The sequence below is a fragment of the Ascochyta rabiei genome, chromosome 3 (genome assembly GCF_004011695.2).
Source record: "Ascochyta rabiei chromosome 3, complete sequence".
In the NCBI taxonomy this organism is placed as follows: Eukaryota; Fungi; Ascomycota; class Dothideomycetes; order Pleosporales; family Didymellaceae; genus Ascochyta; species Ascochyta rabiei.
Genome location: NC_082407.1, coordinates 408356 through 432878, shown reverse-complemented (window position 1 = coordinate 432878; position 24523 = coordinate 408356). Strand labels below are relative to the sequence as shown.

The following is a 24523-nucleotide window of genomic DNA, read 5'->3' as shown; positions in this document are numbered from 1 at the left end:
CAACGTTAAAATAGGACAAAATAACCTAGAAAAAGATAATACAGCTAAGGAGAAGCGCATCTTACTTATAAGGCTAGAAGATAATGTGTAAGTAATTAAAGAATGTTATAATAACCTAATATTAGGACACGTTAGAGCACAAAGGACCCTAGAGAAGATTTAGCGCAGATACGCCTAGAAGGGCATTACTATAGATGTATCTAACTACTACTATAACTGCTTAGTATGTAGGTGATTAACTACTGCCTAACACAAACTATATAGGTTATTATAACCTTTACTAGTGCTAAGCTAACTATAGGAGGACGTAAAAATAGATTTTATTGTAGAATTACCCTCTAGTAAGGTGGCTAGGTCAGTGTATAGCTCTATACTAGTAGTAGTTTATAAATTAACTAAAATATTACATTATATACTAGCTAGGGCTAATTAGGATAGAAAAGATCTAGCACACGCCTAGGTTAGAGAAATTATCTGTTTACACAGCGCGCTAGCACAAATTATCTTAGATTAGGGGCTACTAATAAACTTAAAGACGTAGGAAACCTTTAACTACTATTTAAACTTAAGACAAGTCTTAATATTAGCCTATTATCCCTAGACAGATGGCTAAATAGAAAGGCAAAATTAGACTCTTAAACAGTACTTACGTTGCTACTGTACTCTAGAATAAGACAATTAGGCCCTATAGATTTTAATTATAGAATTTGCGTATAATAATAGTATTTACACATCTATAAATATAACACCCTTCTAAGCCTGTTACAGCATAGATCTAAGGGGCACAGATTAGCCTACTTTAGTATTAAAAGGTAGAGAATCTCCCCTTGCAAAGAAATTAGCTGCTAGAGTTATTTCCTTATAGGCTACCTGTAAAGTAAATATAGAGGAGTTAAACAAGTATTAAAAGAAACACTTAGATAAGAAACAACTACTAGTACCCTTTAAAGTAGGTAACAAAGTACTAGTCTCTAGTAAGAATATTAGGACAGTACGCCTAAAAAAGAAGCTAGACTAGAAATACCTAGGACCTAGGACTATTACAGTCTAGATTAGCCCTAGTGCATACAGAGTAGACCTACTAGGAATAAAAGGAATCTACCTAGTATTCTATGCGTTGATACTAGACCTATACATACTAAAAAGTTAACTTCTAACTATATAGAAATAAATATAAGAACCTATAGTTAAGGGGGAAGAGAAGGTGTAGGATGTAGAAAAAGTCCTTTACAGAAGGTAACTAGCTAACAGATAGTAGGAATACCTTATTAAGTAGAACAGATTCCCTAACTTAGAAAATTCCTAGGAAATTAGCACAAATCTTTCTAAAGAATTGCTAAAATAATACTAGAAAATAACAAAGTAACTGCTTAGACTGCGTAATAAGATATTAAGGTTAAAGTCTAAAAAAGGGGGGGACTAAAAAGGCTAAATACCTTAACTTAATTATAATTTTTCCCTACAGGGGCTTTTTAATTAATAAGTGTTTAATAGTTTATGCTAAGGGAAAACACAACCGTACCTTACCCTAGGAAATACAGACTAGCTAAAGCAGACATCTTTTAGCCTATTATAGCTATTTCTAATATAAGAAAATAAAGAAAGTTATATACTATATTATATAGTTATAATTATAAGCAAATATAGGAGAATTAGTATAGAAGAACACCTTCCTAGTATTATTTAGACTATCTAAGAGTGTAATGCACCTAATTGCTATATTAGCCTAAACCTGTCTACTAACTACAAACTTAGGTATTATTAATCTAAACCTTCTATTATAAGGAACATCTACTGACTAGAACTACTACTATAGGTATAAGTAGCAGCCTTGTAACTATAAGGATTCTTAGCAGCAGCAGCGGCAGTATTGGCGGCAGCCTGCTCGGCAGCTTCCTGCTCCTCCTGCTCCTCTTAGAGCTAACTAAGTGTCTTACTAGTACCTGTAATCTAGTACTTTAACTATAAAAGAAGTTAGATATTATTAAAACAGGTTAAAATATGCTATAATACGTTCTTACAGGGGGTAATAGGCGCGTCTAGATTAGACTTACTACTACTCTCCTCTAATATCTTCTTTTGCTTTATCTTAGCCTTAACAGTACTAGCCTTAGATTAATCTTACTTCTTAATATAGATGCTAGATAAGGTTAACTTACATACGTAGGGGTTGCTATTATAGAGTATAAGTAGGTCTTCCTACAGTAAATAGTTCCTATAAAGGTTTAATTATGCTATAATAAGCTAAAAAGAGACAGAACGTACTCTTAAATTATACCTAGTAACAAGCTAGCCTAGTTAACAATAGACTTGCCTATTATAGTCTTCTTATTAATAGACATAGGCGTAGTAGTAGTAGGTGTTATAGGGGTAGTCTTAACGCTAGCTATATTAACAATAGCAGTATAAGCAGCAGTGTTATAGACTAGCCTTAGGGTAGGATGTAATAAGGGTTAATATGGTATTATATCTCTTAAGGAGGTAACATGTTGTATGTCCTTCTAATATGTCTATAGGGCAGGTAACTGCCCTATCTCACTTAAGGCTTAGACAAGGTCTAAGCCTATAAGAAGTAGTAACTACGTAATAACTAAAGTAAAGGCGCGCTATATTACTAGAAAGCCTTAAATAGCTGTTAGTGTACTTATTAGGGCCCTAAACGTGTTAAAAGATGCTAAAATAAGCTAAAAGGAGACAAAACACGTACTAATAGGCAATTCTTATTACTATTATAACATTCTCTATAGTAGTAGGCCTAGGTGTCCCTATAACGCAGGCTACTCTATAAAGCTAGGTTAGTAGAGAAATAATAGTCCCTATAGACATTACTATTAGTAATATAGTAGAGATAGAGTATACAGCACTACTTAGTAGTTCTACTATTCTTAGTAATGTTAATCTTGTAGTAAGCAGGCATAGATATAACAGCTATAATAAATAGTAGTTAGTAACAGTTAGTAACAGTTAGTAGTAGGTAGTAGCAGTTAGGAACAGTTTAAAAAGGTTACTAAGGTGTGTTATGTGGTGCTATCTGCTAAAAAATATTAGAACGTGCTAGAAAGACCTAGAAAATCCCTTAGCTATCCTTACAAAAGTGCTAGATAGAATAGGTTAGTACTTACTAAAATAAAATAGGATATAGTAGTAATTAATAAACCTAGGGATATAGATAGCTTATATGCTACTAGCTAACTAGTTAGAGCTTTAGCCTACGCAGACAGCTACCTAGACCCTAGAGGTAAAGTAAGAGGTAAGAGAGGATTTCTGTTTAACTTTTACTAGGTAAAGGTAGAATTAGTATTAAGCCCTATCCTGCCTTATAAGGCGTCTAAAATGCCTAAGCCTAGTTAGAATTAGCTATAACAGGACAGATAGAGTAAACATGTCTAAAGCTAGGCTAAAATAGTACAGCATTACTAATTATACCATTGTTTAAGCTAAACAATCTAGAGAAGGGAGGCATTATTAGGCGCTGGGCCTAGAGGTACCTCTACCTGCCTTAGCGAGGTACTATAGGGCTAGTTAGCCCAGACTATATAAAGGTATTAGAGGTTATTACTAATACTCTAGCAATTAGTCTTGTTACTACACACTACGTACCTTAATACACCTGCTATCCTCTTTAACTCTATCCTTTCTTGTGATTGCTTTGTACACTCTTTACATTAGCTACGTTGTTAGCAAACCTAGTAAGGACTTTGTTAGGGTTAAGGGGTAAGATACTAGTAGCTTTAAAGCCTTTAAGTATTAGCTTTTCTGTAAAGGTAGACACCTAGGCAGCCTAGAATAGATTAAAGAAGTTACCCTTCTTTACAGGGACCTTTCTATAGCTATCTCTAGTAAACTAAGCAAGCTCCTTCTTATATGCTGTAGATAGAGGCTTAAAGTTAACTACATCTAGTAGCTAAGTTATTTAAGTTAAGTAAGGGAGAAGGATACATATTAGAATCTAATTATTATTATAGTACCTAATAAAATTAAGTGTTAGGTGTAATTTGTAGCTATCTAATATTAAAAGCTAATAGGATTTCTGTGCTTTCTGCTTAGTATAGCAATTAAACACTTGCTTAAGGAAGGTAAGGCTAATATTATTATTAGTCCAGCTAGTAGGGGTTGTAATAAAGTAGAATAAGTGCTTTCCTAGCTCTATACTCTTAACCTAGCTTAATTATACTACCTTTCCCTTGCCTAGATAGATAAGGCCTAGTAGTAACGCACTTCTATTAGCATAGGTACATACTAGCACTAAAATCCACTCTCTATTACTATCTTAAAGCGTTGCTTTAACCTCCTCCTTATCCTATCTGCGCTTACTAAACACCTATTTTAATCTACCTACTACTCCTATTATAAAGCCCTTCTTATCTATATTGTATGTGTAGCAGCTCTTAACAGAGTATTTAGTAATCTTCTACTATAGAAGGTTAAAGTAGAGCTTATATTTAGTGTATAAGTTAGTAAAGTAATAGGTAGTATCTATAGCATTAGTCTATTATAAGGTAAGCTTGTTATTATAGTTATAGAGAAAGTAAGTAACCTAGCTATTAGAGACTAGATTTTAGGCTATAGATAAAGCAAAATTCTGTATTATATCTTATATAGGTAGTAAACAACGCTTAGTAAGCACATCTATATACTTTATTAGCTCTCTCTTTTATTCTAGGTTAAGCTGTTATTAATTAATATCCTTAGTCTCCTGTAACGCCTATACGCGTTAGTGTTAGCAGGACAGAGTTAAGCAATTAACGCTAAACTTGTCAGCAAAATGCTAATATATAAGTTTTTTACCTAGTTCTAGCGCATTAATTGCTGTAAGCGCTTTATTAATAGGTGCTATAGTTGTTAAGATATAACGCGTTAAAGTATGGCGTAGTTTAGATAAGTCGGGCGTTGCGCGACTCCGGGCGTTGCGCGCACGGACATGGTATTCCCGTAGTAGCGTGCTTGACGCTCGAGTGCTGTCCTCGCACGTGTTCCTGGACACATTCCGAATACGAAAAGAACTGTGCCCTGGGTAGACATTGCGACACGGCTCGAACGCCTCGTTCCGTGTGTGGAAACCCACTATTTAGTGAAATTAGTGCGCAGAACCACTCCCTGTGAAGCTTGGGCCGTTGACAGAGCCGTTGTTGGCCTCACGTTTTAAACAAAACTTCCATCACCATAAACGGCGGAAAACAGCATAGATGAAAATGCAACGGTTCATCGTACGCGCTAAAAGAGAAATCATTACAAAGAGAGTGGTGAAGACTTCTTCGTCTCCATCAGGCTAAGACCGAAGAACGTCATTCGCACTGACAGTGAGGAGCGAACAGGAATTGAAGAGTCTTGTACCAGACCAGGAGGATCTGAATCGCATCAGATGTGGGACAGAAGTGGTAGCAAACAGCGTTAGATCAGCTCGACGAGCTCGAGCGAGCAGGGTCTTAGATCGGCCATCGTATATGCAAGACGGCGCTCCCACAACACTACTCAGGACTAGAACAATGACTTTAGGCCCTGGACCTTGGACGATGAACTAACCAGAGCTGAGGGCTCGTGAGCAGATGTCGTCGAACTCCCCAGCATGTTGGTGTTAATATACCCGGCGAAGCATCTATCAAACGTGTTCCTCCTTGTGATGCTTCATCGCGCTTACTACTATTGCACAGACGCGGCTTGGCACATGTAGTGAGCATGCCAAGAAAAGCTTGTAAAGGGCTCTAGGTAAATAAAAGAAGATCGTCGTGGTACAAGCTCCAGACGGAGTCAGATGCAAAGCAGCTCAACACCAGGAAGGCCAACAGCAAAACGAACACAGCCACGATATCGCACACATATCCGTGCTACCTGCCTTTGTCTGCCACACTGTCACGGCTTCCTAGTTACTCGGTGTCTCGCTGTAACGCCGCGCATAGTGTTGTGAGAATCACTTTCAGAATGCAACAAGGCCAACCATCACTGCCGCCCCCGCCCATGTCCACAGACCCGTGCAGGCTCACGCACCACCCCACTGACGGCACCGGACCGACTTTAGGCGCCCGAGCAAGTCAGAGATAGGGTTTGATTGCGATGCTGTGTTGGCGGTGGTAGTAATACCCAGTCGTGCCAGTGTGAAGGTCGCCTTCGCAGAAGATAAGGCAGCGGGGTCGAAGCAGCGCAATCGCACGTGATTGGCTGCTAATCGATTACCTAGCGTCTCTCTGCCAGCCGCAAGATTCCACATCAAGCCACACGCCAAGATGAACGCACGCCATCTGGAGAACAGCAGTTGCGCGATATAACGGTTCGTCAGGTGGACTTGCATCGATCATGGTGCGCAAGGCGAATGGAACTTGGGATACCAGTTTGGTCGACGCAGCATACGCACAAGATCAGAATAAATGAAGATAAGAATCTCCAAGTAGAGACGACTGCGACCCCGCACCCCACCCTCGTCATTTCCTCCGGCATCCGGCTGGCAATCAATCCTGCACTATCTTTCTCGACTTCCGACGGCTCAGATTGGATCCTGACCTACAATCGATACGACTTACGGTGAGCTTTTCCATTCGTGGAAACAAGGTACAACTAGCGAGCTTCCTATACAAGAAGAAGAGTCGTACCCACAACAGCCGCTCGATATGAGCGTTACAACGCGTATCGCACGTGTCATGTGACGTTCTATCATCCCTGTAACGTTGGCAATACTTGAAGAGGATAGAGGCATGGGAGCCTCTCGGATCTTTTGTACAGCTGCCCTGAGCTACAGACCTTCTTCAGACATTCAGGTAGGACTATGCCCATCATGTTTCAACTCCTGCGTGCTCTAGCTTTGATTGTCGTTGTCACGCCTGCTGCGACCCATGCCACTTCAGAAGGCGATCCAGCCTTGGCCAACATCCCCAGCGACGTAGGTCCAGGCGCCACCGCGCCAGTGCGACCCTTTCGGCTTGAGCAAGTACGACTTGGCAAAGGTTTGATGCAAGAGAAGCGCGACCGAGTGAAGAACTTTGTGAGGACGTATGACAAACAGCGGTTTTTGGTTCTTTTCAACCAAGTAGCAGGGCGGGCCAACTCCAGCTCCCTCGATCCGCCTGGTGGGTGGGAAGATGGTGGGCTGCTAAGTGGTCACTGGACTGGGCATTATATGAGCGCGCTATCCCAAGCCTATGTCGATCAAGGCGAGACGATCTTTAAGAGCAAGCTGGACTGGATTGTAGCAGAATTGGCCGCGTGTCAAGAAGCGTATACCGCGAATCAGCGAACAACTCACCCAGGCTATTTAGGTGCTCTTCCTGAGGATACCGTGCTCCGATTTGGACCCCCGCGTTTTGCAGTCTACGGAAGCAATCTCACCACCAACACGTAGGCGCCATGGTACACGCAGCACAAAATCATTTGTGGACTTTTGGATGCATATTATAACACCAACAATACTTAAGCCCTTTAAGTGGTGTTGAAGATGGCGGACTGGGCACATCTCGCGCTGACAATTAGTAATAAGAACCAACCTGGGTATCAGGGGAACCTCACACGTAGCGATCTTAACTACATGTGGGATACATACATCGCTGGCGAGTTTAGAGGTGCTAACGAGGTGTTCTCAGAGATCTACGGCTTGACGGGCGATAAGAAGCACCTAGAAACAGCCAAGGCTTTCGACAACCGCGAATCTTTATTTGGTGCGGCTGTTGCGGACCAGGACATACTAGTCGTGACTCCGCAGAACAAGCCAGGTCGGCGTTGTGCCGAGCGCCTGCATGCCAACACACACGTCCCGCAGTTTCTCAGTTACCTCCAAGTTTACGAGTATGGCGGAGCAGGCGAGTATCTTACTGCGGCGAAGAGTTTCTTCAGCTGGATAGTGCCACACCGCGAGTTTGCCAGCGGCGGTATAGGCGGTAATTACCCTGGTGCGAAGCCCAATCCTGAATTATTCCAGAATCGGGACAATATTGCAAACGCCATTGCCGACGACAGCGCAGAGACCTGCACGACCTACAACACCCTCAAGCTTGCAAGGAACTTGTTCCTCTACGAACAGAACGCCACATACATGGACCACTATGAGCACAGCCTGTTTAACATAATTACAGGCTCGCGAGCCGACACCGATGATACCTCTGACCCTCAATTGACCTACTTCCAGCCCCTCTCCCCAGGCTCTGAGCGCGAGTATGATAACACTGGGACCTGCTGCAGCGGAACTGGCATAGAGAGTCACACCAAGTATCAGGAGACAGTCTTCCTACGCTCTGCGGATGCATCGTCACTTTAGGTCAATCTGTACATACCGTCGACTTTGAATTAGTCTGAGAAGGGTTTTGTTGTCCAGCAGGAGACAGCCTTCCTACGCAAAGACGAGTCCAAAATCACCATAACTGGAGAAGGCCCACTTGATATTAAGCTGCGGGTGCCGGGTTGGATCCGCAAAGGCTTCTAAGTGACCATCAACAGCGAGGCACAAAGCACTGAGGGTGTGAGTCCCAGCACGTACCTGTCCCTGAATCGGACTTGGAAGACCGGCGATGTCATCACCGTGCGGATGCCTTTTAGCATCCAGGTTGAGCGTGCGCTTGATCGCCCGGACACGCAAGCGCTCAAGTGGGGGCCAGTGCTTTTGCAAACCGTGGGCAAGCCAGGTAATGAAGGCTACTGGCAGCTGTCACTGTACCAGCACTTGAAGCTAGACAGCGACTATCAGCACGCTGCCATCAAACTGACAAATGAGACTCTGAACGGCGATCCAGTATACAGTGCTGTATCGACTTCCAACGACAGCCTGACAGTGCGGCCATACTACGTCAGCGACGCACAGCCGGTGTCTTCATACTTCCGCCGCGTCGAGCCAACCGTGCTCTTCGGCAGCATCGATACAGGCGTGCCCAACCGAAAGCGCAATAATGGTCTGCCCAGATATGATGTCCCCGTCGCCAACATAACCTCCCCGGGCACCGACGGCCCAACTTTCCTTAACATTGTCTAGGACCAGGCGCCGTTTGCTACGCATACAGAGTTCGTGCAGACTGTGACTTTGACTGCCAACGAGTTTGTCGCGGCTGGTATCCTTACGGGCGGTGAGAGGGATGGTATTGTCAAGGCGGCAGGTGATGCAGAGCAGGACCTCGCGCTTTGAATGCAGCTTGGGCACGTAAAGGTCGCGACCGCAATCTGCAGTCAAATCTCCTACCTGAGGAAGGCGCGCTCGTATATCATGTGGAGATGCCACCCTTCTCAGCATTTGCGGTGCTCTTCTATCCCCACAATCCAAGATCTTGCCTTGGAACGTCGAACTGTGACGCAGAACCTTGTATTTCTAGTCTGCAAGCCGCCTGAACTCGACCTTTGGGCTCTGCACCTTACTCAATAGATGTGCGAGTATGTACATGTTTGCTCTCCTGACCACAGCCCGTGCGTTTCCTGACAAACACAGCCTTCATATCCAACTTGCGTAGGAGTCGTGTTACCGAGAATGACCGAAATCAAGCCTGTGCGGGGCGTAAGCTGCCTCAAACGCGCATAAGTCTAGTATGAGAGTGTGGCTGGTGAAGTGACGAGATGTAGTTTTCAGGCGGATGCCGTCGCGACTTTAGAGTCGAACGCGGTTGTATTGCTCGTCCGATGGATGGATAGATGAGCGAGTGCAGCGTGCAGCGTGCAGCGTGCGGCGTTTGCATTGTAACTCTCGTCACGTGCGCGGAGATGAAGCTACGGGGCGGGCGCACGAGTTTCGTGCAGGCGTTCCAAGAGAGGATCTGAGTCCTTCTCTATACGGCCGGTACACGTTTCATCCACTCCATCCATGCCTCGACTCTGGCAAGTAGAGCTAGGGCCGTCGTTTGATGAATGCAGACTGTTCTTCATCCACCATCCTCCACCATTGCTTTGTCCGAGGAGATGTCGGTACCTCAACTGCTCACAGATTCGAATAATTTCAGGGACTGATGATCTTGCAATGCCTGTATTGGAAGAAGGTGGTTTCGTTAATCTGGATTGCCGGATCAGGCTAGATTGTCTAAGTCAACAGCGGCGCGTTTTTACTGTCTGACTGACCACCATCAATCTTACATTTCACTGCGTGATTTAACAGCCCGCTCATGTTGCATACACCACGCCCCGAGCCGCACATATCGCCAGTAGCCGAACGTGTATGCAGGCGCAGTTTGGCAAGAGATAGACGGGGTGAGGAGGTTGAGGTGAAAGTAGCTGTTGTTGACGCCGCGCACTAGGCAGCAACCACTCGCCATTCGCAAACCACACACCGTCCACCTATCCAGCTGCAACGCCGCAGCTCTAAATACAATCACGCCCAAGAAAACTTTTTGTCTGCGCTTACTAGCAAGTTTTGTGTGCGCCGCGCGGCGTTGTTAAGAACAATTCGAATTCCCCTGAGCCGATGCCTTTATTCTCAACTGCCTTGCTCTTCAAAGCCGCTACTCACCCTTATATTTAACAAGCAACCTTCACCGCCTGCAGCTCGGCAGACGCTTCTCTCACGGCCCCACCATGGAGTCATCTGGGCGTATATCTGTCGCCAGCCACGAGGTCGACCGCAACGTCGACGACAACGCCAAGAAGGACGTTACTAAAGCCAAAAAGAAGGTCAAAGACCGCGTACCCAAGGTCGAAAACTATATCAAGAAGCGCGTCACAAGAGTCAACAACAAGACCAGAAGACAACCTGCACCACGCAAGGCCTCGAAAGGTAAGCCAGTCTGGACTCATCAATTAGCTGTTGGATATCACGTCTAAAGCATGAAGATCCTAAGAAGAAACCCTCCTGTTATGCGACGTTGCCTGGCCTGCAAGACCTCTACTCACCACTTCCACTCCACAGGGGCTCTTCTCCACTCCTGCCGCTCACCGAGTACAACCTTCGCGCACACACGCAGCAGACAAACCCAGGCAAGCAGCCCATCATCATAACAAACACCATGAGCGCGACCACCGGGGATCAGGAGATATTCGACAACCTAGAAGAGTTGAGGATCTTTGGCGTAGTAATTGATTCGCAGCAAGCTCCCCCTCCAGAGCTACGCGCACATGTCCTGCGCATCCGCGACACCCCACGTCAGGACAATGGCTCCCCATCAGCCGGGAATATTATGAACAATGCTAGAGTACTACAGGCCATACGGACTGAGCCCACCGTTATAAGCATCCTCTGCCCCAATCTAATGTTCCGCAGTGCTATACAGAAGAATGGCGAAAAGTTCACTTGGTGGGAACAAGGAACCAGGCTGAACCCCGAGTACGTCACCAGAGACCACAAGGGCTCAATACTCGCACTTACCGCGCCGATTACAGACGCCTGCAATGGATACCTTCGCCGTGGAACTGCAAGACTGTCGCCATTCTTCCCAGCCTGCCCTTTCACTGAGGAAGAGGAGGCTAAGCTGCTGCAGACGCCTGGATTGCCACCAGTTCTGCTCGAAACTTTGGTTCCCTTCCTCACAGCCCAGTTCAAAACCAGTACCGGCCAAGGTCTGATGGTTGCAAAGCATCAGAGCGCTCGTGATGGTGCTGCCATCTGCGAGTACCTCCACAGACTATTCACGCACAGCAAAATCGTATTCTCAGAAACACATACATGCCACTGGTCGGTAACATGCAACACTCAAACTACTCACCTGTTCCTGCACTGGCGAGAGCAGACCAGCTCAGGTCCTCGCTACCACATGACAGAGATAGGTATGGCAGGGCTCACTTCGAACGTGATAGAAGGCGACAATCCAGAGCTGCGCCGCATTAGGGACCGCCTCCGCAACATCTAGGAGTTTGCTGTAGGAGGACGACTTCAGAGTATCAAGCAGGCGCTGAGCACCATCCCACTGCCCGTTCAGTCGCCCAAGAAGACTCGAAGCAAGACTTCTGTGTGGCAACAGAGCGACGAAGACCTGGGGTCTGAGGTTTTCTCCCCTTTTGACAATCAGCCCAAACTGCCACCTCCGCAGTACAACAACCCGTACCAAGACGCCTCAGATCACATACCGCCTAATGCCTTGTCTGAGCCTAGGGGCCATTATAACAACCGCAATTCCAACCGTACTGTGCAGACCCGTCACCGACCTGCCTCGATGGCGAACACGGAACCCGAGAACCCACCTCGTCGTTCAGGCCGCGTGCGGGAAGGCAACTTTCGCTACCCTTCCCAGGCCTGAGCTATAGCCTCGACATATTCAGTGCATTGCTCCTCTCCTTGCTCTTGATGTCAGCTCTAGACTCTATATTTGCAGGCTTAAATGTTTCCAGTCCGCGGCAATGATTCTATTCTTGCGTCTGTGCGTTTCCCCAGGTCATCTGTTCACAAACATTGAGTCCATTGCTGCTTTCTTGGTCTATAGCGACGGGCTCTGGAGTCACAAGTGAATTTTTTAAAAGATGCCTACAGTTTCGAAGGGCTTTACATGGCATGGCACATCTATCTGGAGTAAGTAGGTGGAAATTGTCAGACGGATTTGCTCACAAGACTCGGCGGGCGGTTCTGTACGCGAGCGAGTGTAGTCAAGTGGTGCGCGGATTCTAGCCGCTACGTGCGCCCGTTGTCGTCGTCGTCGCGCACCAAGACAGGCCGCGTTTTGCGTCTCTAGGCTATCTGCAGAACTCCACGAAAAACTCACACCATGCATATTCTCCCGTAACCTCAAAGCGGCGCACCGTGGCAAATTTGAGTTTCTGCGTGTTAAGATTTGTCAACACACCATGTTGCAGCTCAGGAAGTTACTGGTCTTCATGCTCAATTGTGGTTCGGGATGTTTATTCTCATCTTTTTGCTTCTACCTATTTACACCTACACCTACACCTTCACACACAGACACACACACATACACGCACACACGCGCGGGCATACAAGAGAGACTATGCCCACGTCATCTAACATTCTACAAGCGCCAGAAGGTACCGGCCGAATATGAATAAAATTGCGCATCAGCAGATCCAAGACGTTTTTGTTCAGGAGCTCGCGTCTTTCGAAGCCAGAGTGGCCTACGGTGGTCTTGCCGTCTTTACCGCAGAACACAACGTCGACCCTAGATTCATCGACTCGCTTGACTCGCAAAAAAGAGTGTCTTCTACTCGTATTTTGCAAGATGCTAGCAGTTAGGCATAGAAAGGGCCAAGGCGCTTTTGGAGCCATAATAGATATATGGACGCTGTGGCCTTAATAGAGGGATGGGGCCTTGACAACAACGATGACGATGATGACGACAATGAAGACAACCAAGACGACGACGAGAAGAATGGGGAAGATGAGGTCGAGATGCAAAGCCAGGAATTTGAAAAAGCAGGCGTCCGTTTGGAAGAAACGGCTGCGGGCGCGGCCAGCAAGAGTGTTTTGTCAGTCCACCGGCTGAACAGACCGAGAGGGCTGAACTTTGATATGACTCTAATCAAGGCTAATCATTGTAGAGCTGCAAAAAGTTCGTCTTCTATATTGTACCTTGGTGCCCTACTACTCGCGCTTATACTTGAGCAGCTCTCCTGCAAAGAAGCACCTCGTGTCTGTCGAGGGAAGCCTAGTGAAGCGCCAGAAGCAGAAGAGGTAGCTACCTATTCTCAATAAATTCAGTTCAATAGAAGAATGCACACGACACGTAATCTTTCTTGTGCGAGACGATCTCGGGCCTCAGTCAGGCTTCCACAGTAAGGCACGGGCTCTATTCTTTTGGGGGCAACGGCTTTAAACTTTTCGTCCTAAAATCACAATGGGTCTTATAGGATCTATGTTGAGGTGCATACGAGGGTTGTTGATACAATATTCAATAGCGTAGGCACACCCTTAACCACATGTCAAAGAGTGCAAGGTTGTTAGTGCATCCCAGAAGGAGGGTTCGCGAGTTACGCACAAGAACATTCAACATTCAAGAGAGCGATATTGTGCGTACAGGTGCTGGAAACAAAAGTAGCACCAGGCGCATCTGCAAATAAGCCGCGAGGTATTTAAAGACGATTACAAGTTTGCTTTGCGCTAACCGCAGACTGACCAGGAAGTTCCACCACGCTTTTTATGGAATCCATCTAATTTGAGATCAGAAGCCTTGCGCCATTGTTCATCGCTCGCCAAGGCCACTTACGGCGGGCGTACCATAGTAATCAGCCCTTCTTTTGTGCTTCCACATTCAATATTTTCCCCAGCTTCCGCATCTGGTATCTTCGCTTAAAAGTGTTGAGGGAGGTGCCTAGGAAGGATTGTTTACCAGGGCCCTGGTCAAGAAAACGTGTTGAGCGAAAACTCTTCATTCTGGGGCGAACTCTCCATCTACCGTGCGTGGCGTCGACAACAACGGGGATGATAGCCACGCTATATGGAATGACCTTGTCGATCTGCAATAGTCAATTCCTAGAGAGCGATCCGGAAACGCGATAGCCACTGAAACGCAGGCTGATATGCGATAAGGTAGATCGAAATATGTATGTAGAGGGCGTTTAATTGGTCTGCAGGTATTCACTTTTTAGTTGTAAGCAGTGGTGAGGAACAAGTCGCGCTATGCATACCCGGGGTTGTTCTTACATTAGTTGCAATTGTGAAGCGACTTTGACACTGGACGAGCACCCTGGTACAGAAGGACCTTCCTAAGCGGGTGCATTTTCTTGTTAAGTGTGGCTACCATATATCTTGGCTGGTTCTTGGGCACGCGAGTTGTGTCAACTACTCTTCTTTTGGCTTGCGCATCATCGGTAGGCTTGCTACGGTCTCTAAGAAAGCGTTGTACATCTGCACAAGAGAGTGGCACCCGAATGCCCTTGTTTAGTGTGAAGTCATGGCAAGGGTTTGATAGCAGAGCATCTTCGTACAGCATATTTAGACCGGCCTAGCGCCATCTCTGAATGGTGTCAATGGTGTGTTGTCTCAGGAAAGGACGTTTTAGCGGCTCATGTTTGCTGGTCTCCGGTAGTAGCAGCCCTGTGCACTCTTCGAGCGAATCGCCCGAGCGCAAGGCTTGAAGCAGCGACGATGAGTCCGCTCTGCCGTGGCGCGAGCGCAAACTTCTACTGCGCCTGCTCATCATCAGTACAAGGTTTCAGTTGATCCAAGAAACACGCACAGTACTTTTCTCAGCAGGAGTTGACTTAATCTGATGCAGTAAGTATGCCAGTGTTTGGGCCAGCGGGTGCAGAGCTTTGCGTTTACAGGGGTAGCAGGGTAGAGAGTTAGTAAGCAAGGGAAAATTACAACAGTAACAGGAGTGTAAATAGCAGTATAAACACTGTTTTATTTATATATAGACCTGTAAACTATTTAATCCTTATTATCTTTATTACTGTCCTCTAAGGAGGAGGAATCTATAGCAAGCTCTAGAGCTACTACAGACTTCTTTACGTCCTATACGCACTGTCACAGGTGTTCTTCCTACAGCAGGGGATACCTCGGTTAGGTCCTAGGCTAAGCCTAGAGACCTACTAACCAGTATATAACATCTACACACCTAAAGACTTATCTATTAAGGATTTATCTTATCTATTAATATTACCTATTATTTTATCCTATATCGCTCTGCTCTATTACCTACCTACAGTGCCCTTACAATTTAAATCCTTTATACTTCCTCTTAGAACAGGCAGCTAATTAGCAGTAGAGAGACAGGAAAAAACTTAGCCATTAGCAATGGCTAGAGGACAACGTAACCTCTGCTTAACCACTAGCAACATAGAGGAGTTGCCCCCTTGCAACAACCTTGGTTAGGAGCTAGATACGCAACGCCGCGACAACGCACCTATAGAGCTACTGCTTAACCCTTACATTAGGGGCAGGTTAGCTACTACAGCAGCAAGCATTGCGACGCTAGACGTCCTAACGCTACGCGTTACACAAATAGAGTTGCTACAGGCTTCTATCCTGTTGTTGCTAGAGGCACTTAATAAGGCAGAATTGTCTAGCGCCCCTAAATAAGAAATTGAAATCTGGTAGCAGTAATTTAACTAGGTAGTAGAGACCCTGCAGCAGACGCATGTCAGACCTACGCTAGGTAGCCACTGCCTAGCGTTTAACAAGGCCAGCAAGATAATGCAAGTCCTTAACAACGTCTAACCTAAGCTAAAACTTAGGACAGATAATAAGCCTCTATTAACCTAGTAGGTAGACTAGTAGATTAAGGACATAGACACGGCGTTCTAGTACGCTTAAGTAGTTAAAGACTCTATAACCTGCACCTATTAGATTATAGGCACTATCTACTATAGTGTCTATTAAGAATTAATCTAACAACATATTAACAAGGGATTAATCTAAACCTAGGCTAACCTCTGCGTAGAGGAGGAGCAGCTTATATAAGACCTAGTCTTTACTTAGTATAAGAACTATAATAAGTACTTTAACTATAAGTAGAAGGCTAACAATTCTATTAACACCTTCCTAATAAAGTTAAACAAGTAGAAGTCTCTACTGCCCTGTAACTTTACTAAGTTTAACAACAGCACAGATAACTATAAGTTTAAGATAGTATTTATATAGAGCCTTACTCCCTATAAACTCTAACGTAAGATCTAGCGTAATAGTAGCCTAGAACACATTACTAAGTAGGTAGAGTTTAAACAGGCCCTCTGTAACGCGGAGACCGCAACAGTCCCCTTAAACTTAAGCCTCTAGGCTAAAGGCAGTAGTTAAAACAAAAGACCTTACTCTTCTTCTAATAGGGGAGGATTTAAAAGGCACTACAGCTAGGCCTTAACCCCCTCTAGAAGCGACGCTGGAAAGCAGCTAGGAGACTCCTAGCCAGCAACTAATAATGCTAATTTAGTAGGAGGCAAGGGGTCCTATAGGGGCAATTACTACTAATAATCTAATAGGGGTAGTTATTATTAGCTAAATTAGGGGCAAAACCCTTAGGGCCATTAGTAACAGAGCTATTAGAGAGGCTGCGGAGGCGGTAATTAACAATCTAGTAGCAACTAGGGAAATAGGAAGCCCTAGTTGCTAACCTTTCCTACCTATAACTAGGGCTAGAGACTAAAGGGAAATAAACCTATATAGTGGTTACTATCCAGCTAATTAACTCTAAGGGTAACCCTAGAACTCTCTAGGCCTTGTACGACTTAGGTTTAGAGCTAAACCTTATTACTAAATAGGTAGCTAAAGACCTAGGGCTTAACCTAGAAGGAACTAACCAGCAACTAAACGTGGTGGTCCTGGACAATACAAAGCTGTTGTTAATAGAGTAGTACTAGTTAACAATAGTCTGCTATAACAGCAAGAGAACGCCTAAGATAGTTAGGCTAACTAAATTCTAGTCTATATTATTTGTTAGATACAACCTAGTATTAGGTTATCTATACCTAGCTAAGGTAGACCTATATATCTGCTTCTCTGCAGAAACCTATAAGTAGTTTACAGACAACGTTAAAAGAGTCTAGCTAGTAACTGCTAAACAATTGTTTAGTAACCTAGACCTAGGTAAGTATCTATACCTACTATAGTCTAATAGTCTAGATATAGGGGGTCTAACAGACGTCTACTAGACGGACAACAGACAGACGCTAGACGTAACCCTTACTAAGTAGTTAAGGATTATAGTAGTAGGAATTAACAGTGGCCCTATACTAGAGGCAGACGCCCTAGATATAGAAGAGCTTAAATACGTGCCTAAGCACCTCTATTATAAGTAGTTTACGTTTAGTAAACGCTAGACAAGTGTATTAGTGCCCTACTAGGAGTATAATTACTCTATAGAGATTAAGGCGGGTACTAAGGTTTCTAACCTCCTAATCTATAACCTGTTCTGCTAAGAACTAGATATACTCTAGGAATACCTTAAGGTAGTACAGAAGAAGGGCTAGATCTGCCTAAGTAAGTTACTAGCAGGAGCACCTATCCTGTTTGTTTCTAAACCTAATATCACTACAAGATTAACGTACCCCACGGACGAGCCGGTCACCGGACGAGTCGGTCACTTTTGCCAAGCCCCTACCAAACTACCCTTCACATACTAATGCCTTCTCAACAACACCATTTAGACGCGTTAAAAGAAGCTTAGATACAGCTTGCGCTTCAGGCTCTTAAACAAGACGCGACACTCTCTTAGCGACGCGCTGCAGCTATCTACAGAGTCTCTTAAACAACACTAAGCAACTAACACATAGGACAACCTTCACGCGCTAATTCTATAGCCAACTTGCAGAAGCTAGATAATAATAAGAAGAAGGTAATTATTAAACATGTTATTAAGCTAGACGCGCAAGGGTTTTCCTCTTAGCTCTTAGATGTAGCTACTATAGCCAATTCTTTGCGCGCTGAGCGTAATCTAGGTCCTGTTAGCGCAACCTGGCCTAGTACGTTTGTTAAGCGGCACCTAGAGCTTATAGTCAAGTTTAATCGCAAGTACAACTACAAGAGAGCCCTCTGTAAGGATCCTAAGGTTCTACAGAGCTGGTTTAGCCTAGTAGCTAACACTAAAGCTAAGTATGGCATCTAGGATGAAGACACGTACAACTTCAACAAGACAGGCTTCATGATAGGCCAGATCTCCCCAGGAGCAGTTGTTACAGCTTCAGAACGACAAGGTCGGCCAAAGGCTGTCTAACCAGGCAACCGGGAGTAGGCTACAGCTATAGTAGGCATTAATGCCAAAGGATAGGCTATTCCTGCCTTCCTTATCTTTAAGGCCTACTACTACCTCTCTGCCTGGTATAAAGAAGAGGATCTGCCTTAAGACTGGGTTATTGGAGTCTCTGATAACGGCTGGACTACTAACAAGCTTGGTCTAGACTAGATAAGCCACTTTGACAGGTATACAAAGGAGCGTACTGTTAGCACCTACCATTTGCTTATTATTAATAGTTATAAGAGCCACAACTCTCTTAAATTCCAGCAGTACTGCAAGGATAGCAAGATAATTGCTCTTTGCTTGCCTTTCTACTTATTACACCTTACACAGCCTCTTAATATGGCTTGTTTTGCTGCTTTAAAGAAGGCGTATAGGTGCTAAGCTAAAATACTTATATACAACTAGATTAACTATATTATAAAGACAGAGTTCCTACCATGCTTTATACGCGCCTACAACGCTGTAATTACTTCTAGGAATATCTAGGGAGGGTTCTGAGGCGCTGGACTGGTCCTGTTTGACCTACAACGGGTTATAAGCAGCCTTAATGTAAAGCTACGCACGCCATCACCACCACTACCCGTCAACAACGAGCTCTGGCAGTTGCAAACCCCAAGCAACACCCTTAAACTAGGGTTGCAATCAACACTTGTAAAGACAAGGATTCAGAGGTAAATAGATAGCTCGCCTACCTCTATAGTTAAAGCGTTTAAGAAGGTCTTAAAGGGGGCAGCTATAATTGCGCACAAGCTAGTGTTAGCGCAACAGGAGATTGCTGAGCTTTAAGCTGCTAATAAGGCAGCCACACAACAAAAATTACACAAAAGAAAGCAGGTTAAGAAAGAAGGTACTCTAGTAGTTGAAGAGGGCTAGCGATTAACAGCCCTAAAAGAGTTTAGGGCGCGTTGTGATGGTAAGAAGGCAAAGAAGCAGGTGCGCGCTGAAGTGGGTAAGCCTTCCTAAAGGCGCTGTGGACGGTGCAGTAAGACTGGACATAACGCGCGAACGTGTAAGAAAGAGGTAGAAGTAGTTTCTGAATAATATTACAGACTGTACTGCAGTTTGCAGTGTTAATTTAGGTTGTTTTGGGTTATAATGGGGTGGAGTTTGGTGGGGGCTTGGCAAAAGTGACTGACTCGTCCGGTAACTGGCTCGTCCGTGGGGTACGTTATGTGTTAATTATTAGGGATTAAATAAGATAACTATTAAGAATTAGTATCCTATCCTGCTAGTGAGCGAGATAATAGATTGTCTGTTAAAAGCGAAAGTCTTTACTAAGCTAGATCTACATAACGCCTACTATAGGCTCTAGATTAAGGAGGGCAACAAGTAGAAGACTGCGTTTAAGACGCAATACGGTTATTTTAAATACCTAGTAATGCTGTTTAGCTTAGCTAACGTACTAGCTACGTTCTAATCCTATATCTACAGAGCCCTAGAAGGCCTACTAGATAGGATCTGCGTAGTTTACCTAGACAACATCCTTATCTATTCCTAGGACAAGAAAGACCACAACAAGCACGTTAAAGAGGTTCTTAATTGCCTAGTTAAATAGGGGATGTTCGCAAAGGCAAGCAAGTGCGTCTTCTCTAGCAAGTTAGTAGAGTTTCTAGGATTTGTTATTACCCTAGATAGGGTGGTAATAGATTCTAAGAAGGTCTGTACTATTACTAAATAGCCTAAACTATCTAGTTATAAGGATATTTAAGTGTTCTTAGGCTTTACTAACTTTTATTAGTAGTTTATATTTAACTACTTAGGAATTGTCTAGCCGCTTATTAACTATATAACAGCCGCCTAACACCTAGCAGAGGACTAGGGGGTCCCTAGTTAAGAAAAGGGGGGGGCGAGACTAAAGAAGAGTTAGAAGGGACTAATAAAATAGTATAAACTATAGCACTGGCTAGAGGAAGTGCGTATAGCGTTCCTTATAATTAGGGAGAAGTTTATAGGGGCCCTAGTGCTTTAGCACTTTAACCTAAACAAGCCTATTATTATCCTTACTAACGCGTTAGACTTTGCTATAGCAGCTATCCTGTTACAACCCTAAACGTCTAAAGTGGCCACAGAGCTACACTAGAAGCCTGTAGTATTTTAGAGCTAGAAGTTTACAGGCCTATCTATTAGATAGTATACCTACAATAAAGAACTATCTGTAATTGTTAAAGCCTTTAGGCAGTAGAGACACTATCTTAAACACGCCCTAGTAACAATTAGAGTACTCTTAGATTATAATAACCTAAGGTACTTTATAACAACAAAGAAGCTCTCTCCTAAGCAAGCCTAATAGGCAGAGGAGCTGGCAAGACTTAACTTTAAAGTTAAATACAAGCTAGGACCTAAAAACACAGTAGACAGCCTATTGAGGCGTCTAGATTACGTAGAAGGTCTTAAGGTTAGAGAACAGCAGGCCCTGTAGAACGCTATGCTGCCTACCTTATAATAAAAGCTTTAAATCTAAACAATTTATAAGTCTAGGGCTTAAAACAATATATAGGTAATATCTAGGCTTAACATACCTATAGCAGACCCAGCAGCAGTCTAGTAACTACCTAAAGTTGTCCCTAAGGAATTCCGCCAATATCAGATTGGCCTTAGAGACTTGTCTCCCCTAGCTCTTAACCTTCCATCTAATAGCTATTAGAGCTAGGGTTAATCTAAAGACACTAAAGCTAGGGGACTAGACTTTAACGTTGCAGAAGCTCTCCTTTGTAGCCTAGACAACAGAGTTAGTGCCCCTATAAACCTTGCGAACAAAGCCGCACAGAGAGATTCTGCTTACGCCTTAGAGACACTAGTAATTCTAGCAGATTTTGTTAAGTAGGTCTAGCAATAGGACGTACTATACCCTAGAAAGCTGTTACTAACAACTAGGACAGATAGCAGAGCAAAGAAGGCATAACACTACTAGGAGGTTAACCTAAGTAGGACCTTACGCAGAAGTAGGAAAGTTTAGATTCCTAATAATATTACTCTACGCTACACTATCCTATTAAGGAACTATAATAACCCTATAGGAGGTTACTATAGCGTAGATAAGACTACTAAAGTACTTAAGAAGAAGTACTATTAGCTAGGGCTGATAAAGGACGTACATTACTACATCTAAAGGTGCCCTAAGTACTAACTCTACAAAATTAGGAGACATAAACTGTAGGGATTACTTACACTACTTCTAGTCCCTAATATAGCCTAGTAGCACTACTCCCTTAACTTTATAACAGACCTACTAAAGTTAATAGACGCTAAGGGGAATAAGTACAACGCTATACTAGTTCTTATAGACTAGTTTAGTAAGTATATCTAGTACCTACCCTATACTAAGACAATTACTGCCTAGTACCTAGCTAAACTGTTAATAGAATAGAGCTTCTTAAAGTAAGGACTACTAGATACGCTGCTGTTAGATTAAGGTTTAGTGTTTACTAGCTAATTTTAGTCTAATATTTGCTACTACCTAATGATTAACTACTAGCTTAGTACAGCGTTCTATCCCTAGACAGACGGGCAAACAGAGCGTTAGAATTAGGAGTTAGAGACGTACTTACGCATATACATAAACTACTAACAGGATAACTAGGTAGACCTTCTACTATATGCTAAGTACGCCTATAACTCTAAAGCTTACTCTGCACATAGAGAATCTCCTATTAAGGTTACCTTTAGCACTAACCCTAAGGGATTTAACAGGATGCCTAATAAGCACTAGCTCTAAAAGCCCCTAGCTGTCTAGGATAAAGATAGAACTACGCTAGAGCTGCGTAGGCAGGTTACTAGACGCTTAGAGCACTAGTATAACATATAGAGAATAGTAAAAGAGGCCTTAGAGTATATATAAAAGGGTAACGCCTAGTAGTATAATACAAAGAGGTTAGAACAACACTTTGCTAAGAGGGACTTAGTCCTCCTGCAGGCTAAGAACCTAATAACAAGCTGTCCTTTAAAGAAGTTTAACGCTTACTACCTTAGACTATTTATAGTACTTAGAAAGATAGGAAAGCTAGCGTACAGGCTGAAGCTCCCTCTATTAATAGATAGAGTGCACCTAGTGTTTAATGTATTATTACTTAAGCGCTAGAGGGAACCCCTAGAAAACAGCAGGTTTTAGCTAGGTCCTATTAGCATACTAGAAGATATTCTGCCTAGTAATAGGTATAAGGTTAAAGGTATACTATTACACTAAGATACTATAGCCTAAGGAAGGGAGTACAGAGTTAAGTAGCTAGGTTGGCCTAACAAAGAGGCAACCTAGGAACTACTTAACTATCTTAACTACTGTAATAAGATCCTTTAGGATTATTACTAAAGCGTTCGCGTAGGTAATCTATTAGTAAGTGACTAGGCAGTGCCTAGGGAACCAACGCTACTAAAGCGTAAGAGAGGATGTCCTAAGAAGTCCGCCTCCTAAAAAGGATATCCTTCTAACCTAGCTAAGAAGTAAGGATGGACGCTCCTAGAATAAGTGCAGCTAGTGGCTGAAGGAGGCCCAGCGTCTATCTAATACATTACTGGTAAGAATAGCACGTTTAAGTTAGAAGAGAAGATTAATTATAAGGTTTATTAAAAGTTACTATAGAAGTAGAGAGTCTCTACAACTACTACTACACTAGGCAGAAGGACTGCTATAACCAGCACTTAGGCTTATATTAAAGGAGGGGCTACAGCGTTAACAGCTACCTAGAGTAAGCTTTATAGGTAACGCTAATACCCTCTAGAAGGCGGTAGTAGGAGCCTAGGCAGATAACGGCAGGTTAGTACTATAGTAGTACTAGCGCTTCTCTGCCTCGTTCGCACAACCTGTCTTCTAGAAGTGCTCTTTAATTACAGTATTAATTACTACGTTGTTAGGTAGCTTTGCACTAACTGTACTAACTGCAGCCTACTTATGTTAGCCTTAAGAAGGAGGAGAGGAAAACAACACTTATAATATACTGCTAGAGGTTATACAACTAGAAAACCTAGCGCACCTAGGCGTACTTAGTCTTAGAGAGACTAGACTTGTTAACGCAGTAACAAACTACAGCATTATAGGCAACAAAGCTGTTACAATAGCCTAGAGCGAAGTTATAGGCAGTCTGCTAGAATAACTAGACAGCGTTGTTATCAGAGTCCTTAGTCGCCTAGTTACCCTACCTAATAGTCTTCTTATTAGTCTTGCGTACAGCTTAATTAATAAGGAAGTTAAGTATGTTAATAGCTTAGTAGAAGATAGAGTTAATCTACACGTATTAGTTACAGATAGACACTAGAGCAGTACAGGAAATACCTTAACGCACTTGCTAACCTTTGCCTCTACGCAGCTAGCGTATATACTAAAGTTGTCCTTATAGAGCCTATACCTACTAGGTTAACAGAAGACGTATATAAACAACTTAATAGTGCCCTTAGAATTATACTTAGAGTAAGTAGTTAGGCGCGTAATGCTGCAGCGGCACTAGTATTATAAGAGTAAGGGCTAGGGCTGCATGTTGTTAGGCAGCTAATAGACATAGTTAGGCAGGGCCTAGTAGGCGATGTAGGGGGGCAGGGGAGTTATGTTAGAGAATAAGAGTTAGGTGGCAGATAAGGATGGTGGTGTGTAATAAGGCACTATAGGTAAGGAAATACAGTCCTTCTTTACACCTAGGCCTTAGCAGCCTAGCAGGCACCTAGCAACAACCTAACCTCTAACTGCTCCCTTACCTAACATAACGCGCTACGTAAATAAATAAAAGTTTACTATATCTAAACACGCGTCTATTAACTAATTAGAAGACGTTTAATAACCTTACCTAAGATTTATGTTGTAAACACGCTAGGGCCTAGACTATACTGCGTAAGGGTCTAGGTAAGGCATTATACATAGTAAGGCTAGTAGCTTACTATTATAAGCTAGTATACAGAGGAGATCCCCTATAAATAAGTAAATTCTATAAGCTAGTTCGCGCAGGAATAGGCTACAGGAGCTGCTAGCAATCCTCTTATAGACGTTACTAGTTAGAGACTTACTTACTACTTAGGCCCTAGGGATTTTAATCCCTAGC

The 24523-nt window shown here is 43.6% G+C and overlaps 5 protein-coding genes across 5 annotated transcripts, besides 25 other annotated features; 4 read left to right on the top strand and 1 right to left on the bottom strand.

Annotated features, from left to right (window-relative positions):
- Positions 1 to 2417: part of a mobile genetic element that runs on past the window's edge.
- Positions 1 to 3666: part of a mobile genetic element that runs on past the window's edge.
- Positions 2407 to 2569: a mobile genetic element.
- Positions 2415 to 2599: a dispersed repeat.
- Positions 2566 to 2885: a mobile genetic element.
- Positions 2886 to 2942: a mobile genetic element.
- Positions 2943 to 2996: a tandem repeat.
- Positions 2997 to 3665: a mobile genetic element.
- Positions 3170 to 3212: a tandem repeat.
- Positions 3464 to 3666: a long terminal repeat.
- Positions 3667 to 3670: a direct repeat.
- Positions 3671 to 3677: 7 nt separating this feature from the next.
- Positions 3678 to 4927: a mobile genetic element.
- A 1839-nt stretch (positions 4928 to 6766) lies between these two features.
- On the top strand, positions 6767 to 7330 carry EKO05_0001826 (uncharacterized protein; the record flags this gene model as incomplete). The annotated part of the gene is made up of 1 exon (XM_038942279.2): positions 6767 to 7330. One exon carries the CDS (start codon positions 6767 to 6769, stop codon positions 7328 to 7330), a length of 564 nt encoding a protein of 187 aa, XP_038795300.2.
- Positions 7331 to 7513: 183 nt separating this feature from the next.
- EKO05_0001825 (uncharacterized protein) lies at positions 7514 to 8239 on the top strand (the record flags this gene model as incomplete). Its single annotated transcript, XM_059635768.1, has 1 exon — positions 7514 to 8239. One exon carries the CDS (start codon positions 7514 to 7516, stop codon positions 8237 to 8239), a length of 726 nt encoding a protein of 241 aa, XP_059491751.1.
- A 267-nt stretch (positions 8240 to 8506) lies between these two features.
- EKO05_0001824 (uncharacterized protein) lies at positions 8507 to 8947 on the top strand (the record flags this gene model as incomplete). The annotated part of the gene is made up of 1 exon (XM_059635767.1): positions 8507 to 8947. The coding sequence occupies one exon, from the start codon at positions 8507 to 8509 to the stop codon at positions 8945 to 8947; it is 441 nt and encodes a 146-aa protein (XP_059491750.1).
- A 655-nt stretch (positions 8948 to 9602) lies between these two features.
- Positions 9603 to 9632: a tandem repeat.
- An 835-nt stretch (positions 9633 to 10467) lies between these two features.
- EKO05_0001823 (uncharacterized protein) lies at positions 10468 to 11735 on the top strand (the record flags this gene model as incomplete). Its single annotated transcript, XM_038942241.2, has 2 exons — positions 10468 to 10666; positions 10723 to 11735. The coding sequence occupies 2 exons, from the start codon at positions 10468 to 10470 to the stop codon at positions 11733 to 11735; spliced, it is 1212 nt and encodes a 403-aa protein (XP_038795299.2).
- Positions 11736 to 12746: 1011 nt separating this feature from the next.
- Positions 12747 to 12799: a tandem repeat.
- A 342-nt stretch (positions 12800 to 13141) lies between these two features.
- Positions 13142 to 13194: a tandem repeat.
- Positions 13195 to 14471: 1277 nt separating this feature from the next.
- On the bottom strand, positions 14472 to 14759 carry EKO05_0001822 (uncharacterized protein; the record flags this gene model as incomplete). The annotated part of the gene is made up of 1 exon (XM_059635766.1): positions 14472 to 14759. The coding sequence occupies one exon, from the start codon at positions 14757 to 14759 to the stop codon at positions 14472 to 14474; it is 288 nt and encodes a 95-aa protein (XP_059491749.1).
- Positions 14760 to 15050: 291 nt separating this feature from the next.
- Positions 15051 to 15294: a mobile genetic element.
- Positions 15294 to 17804: a mobile genetic element.
- Positions 15395 to 15469: a tandem repeat.
- Positions 17799 to 19678: a dispersed repeat.
- Positions 18171 to 18364: a mobile genetic element.
- Positions 18672 to 18874: a mobile genetic element.
- Positions 18675 to 18871: a mobile genetic element.
- Positions 19599 to 19699: a dispersed repeat.
- Positions 19669 to 19719: a tandem repeat.
- Positions 19669 to 24523: part of a mobile genetic element that runs on past the window's edge.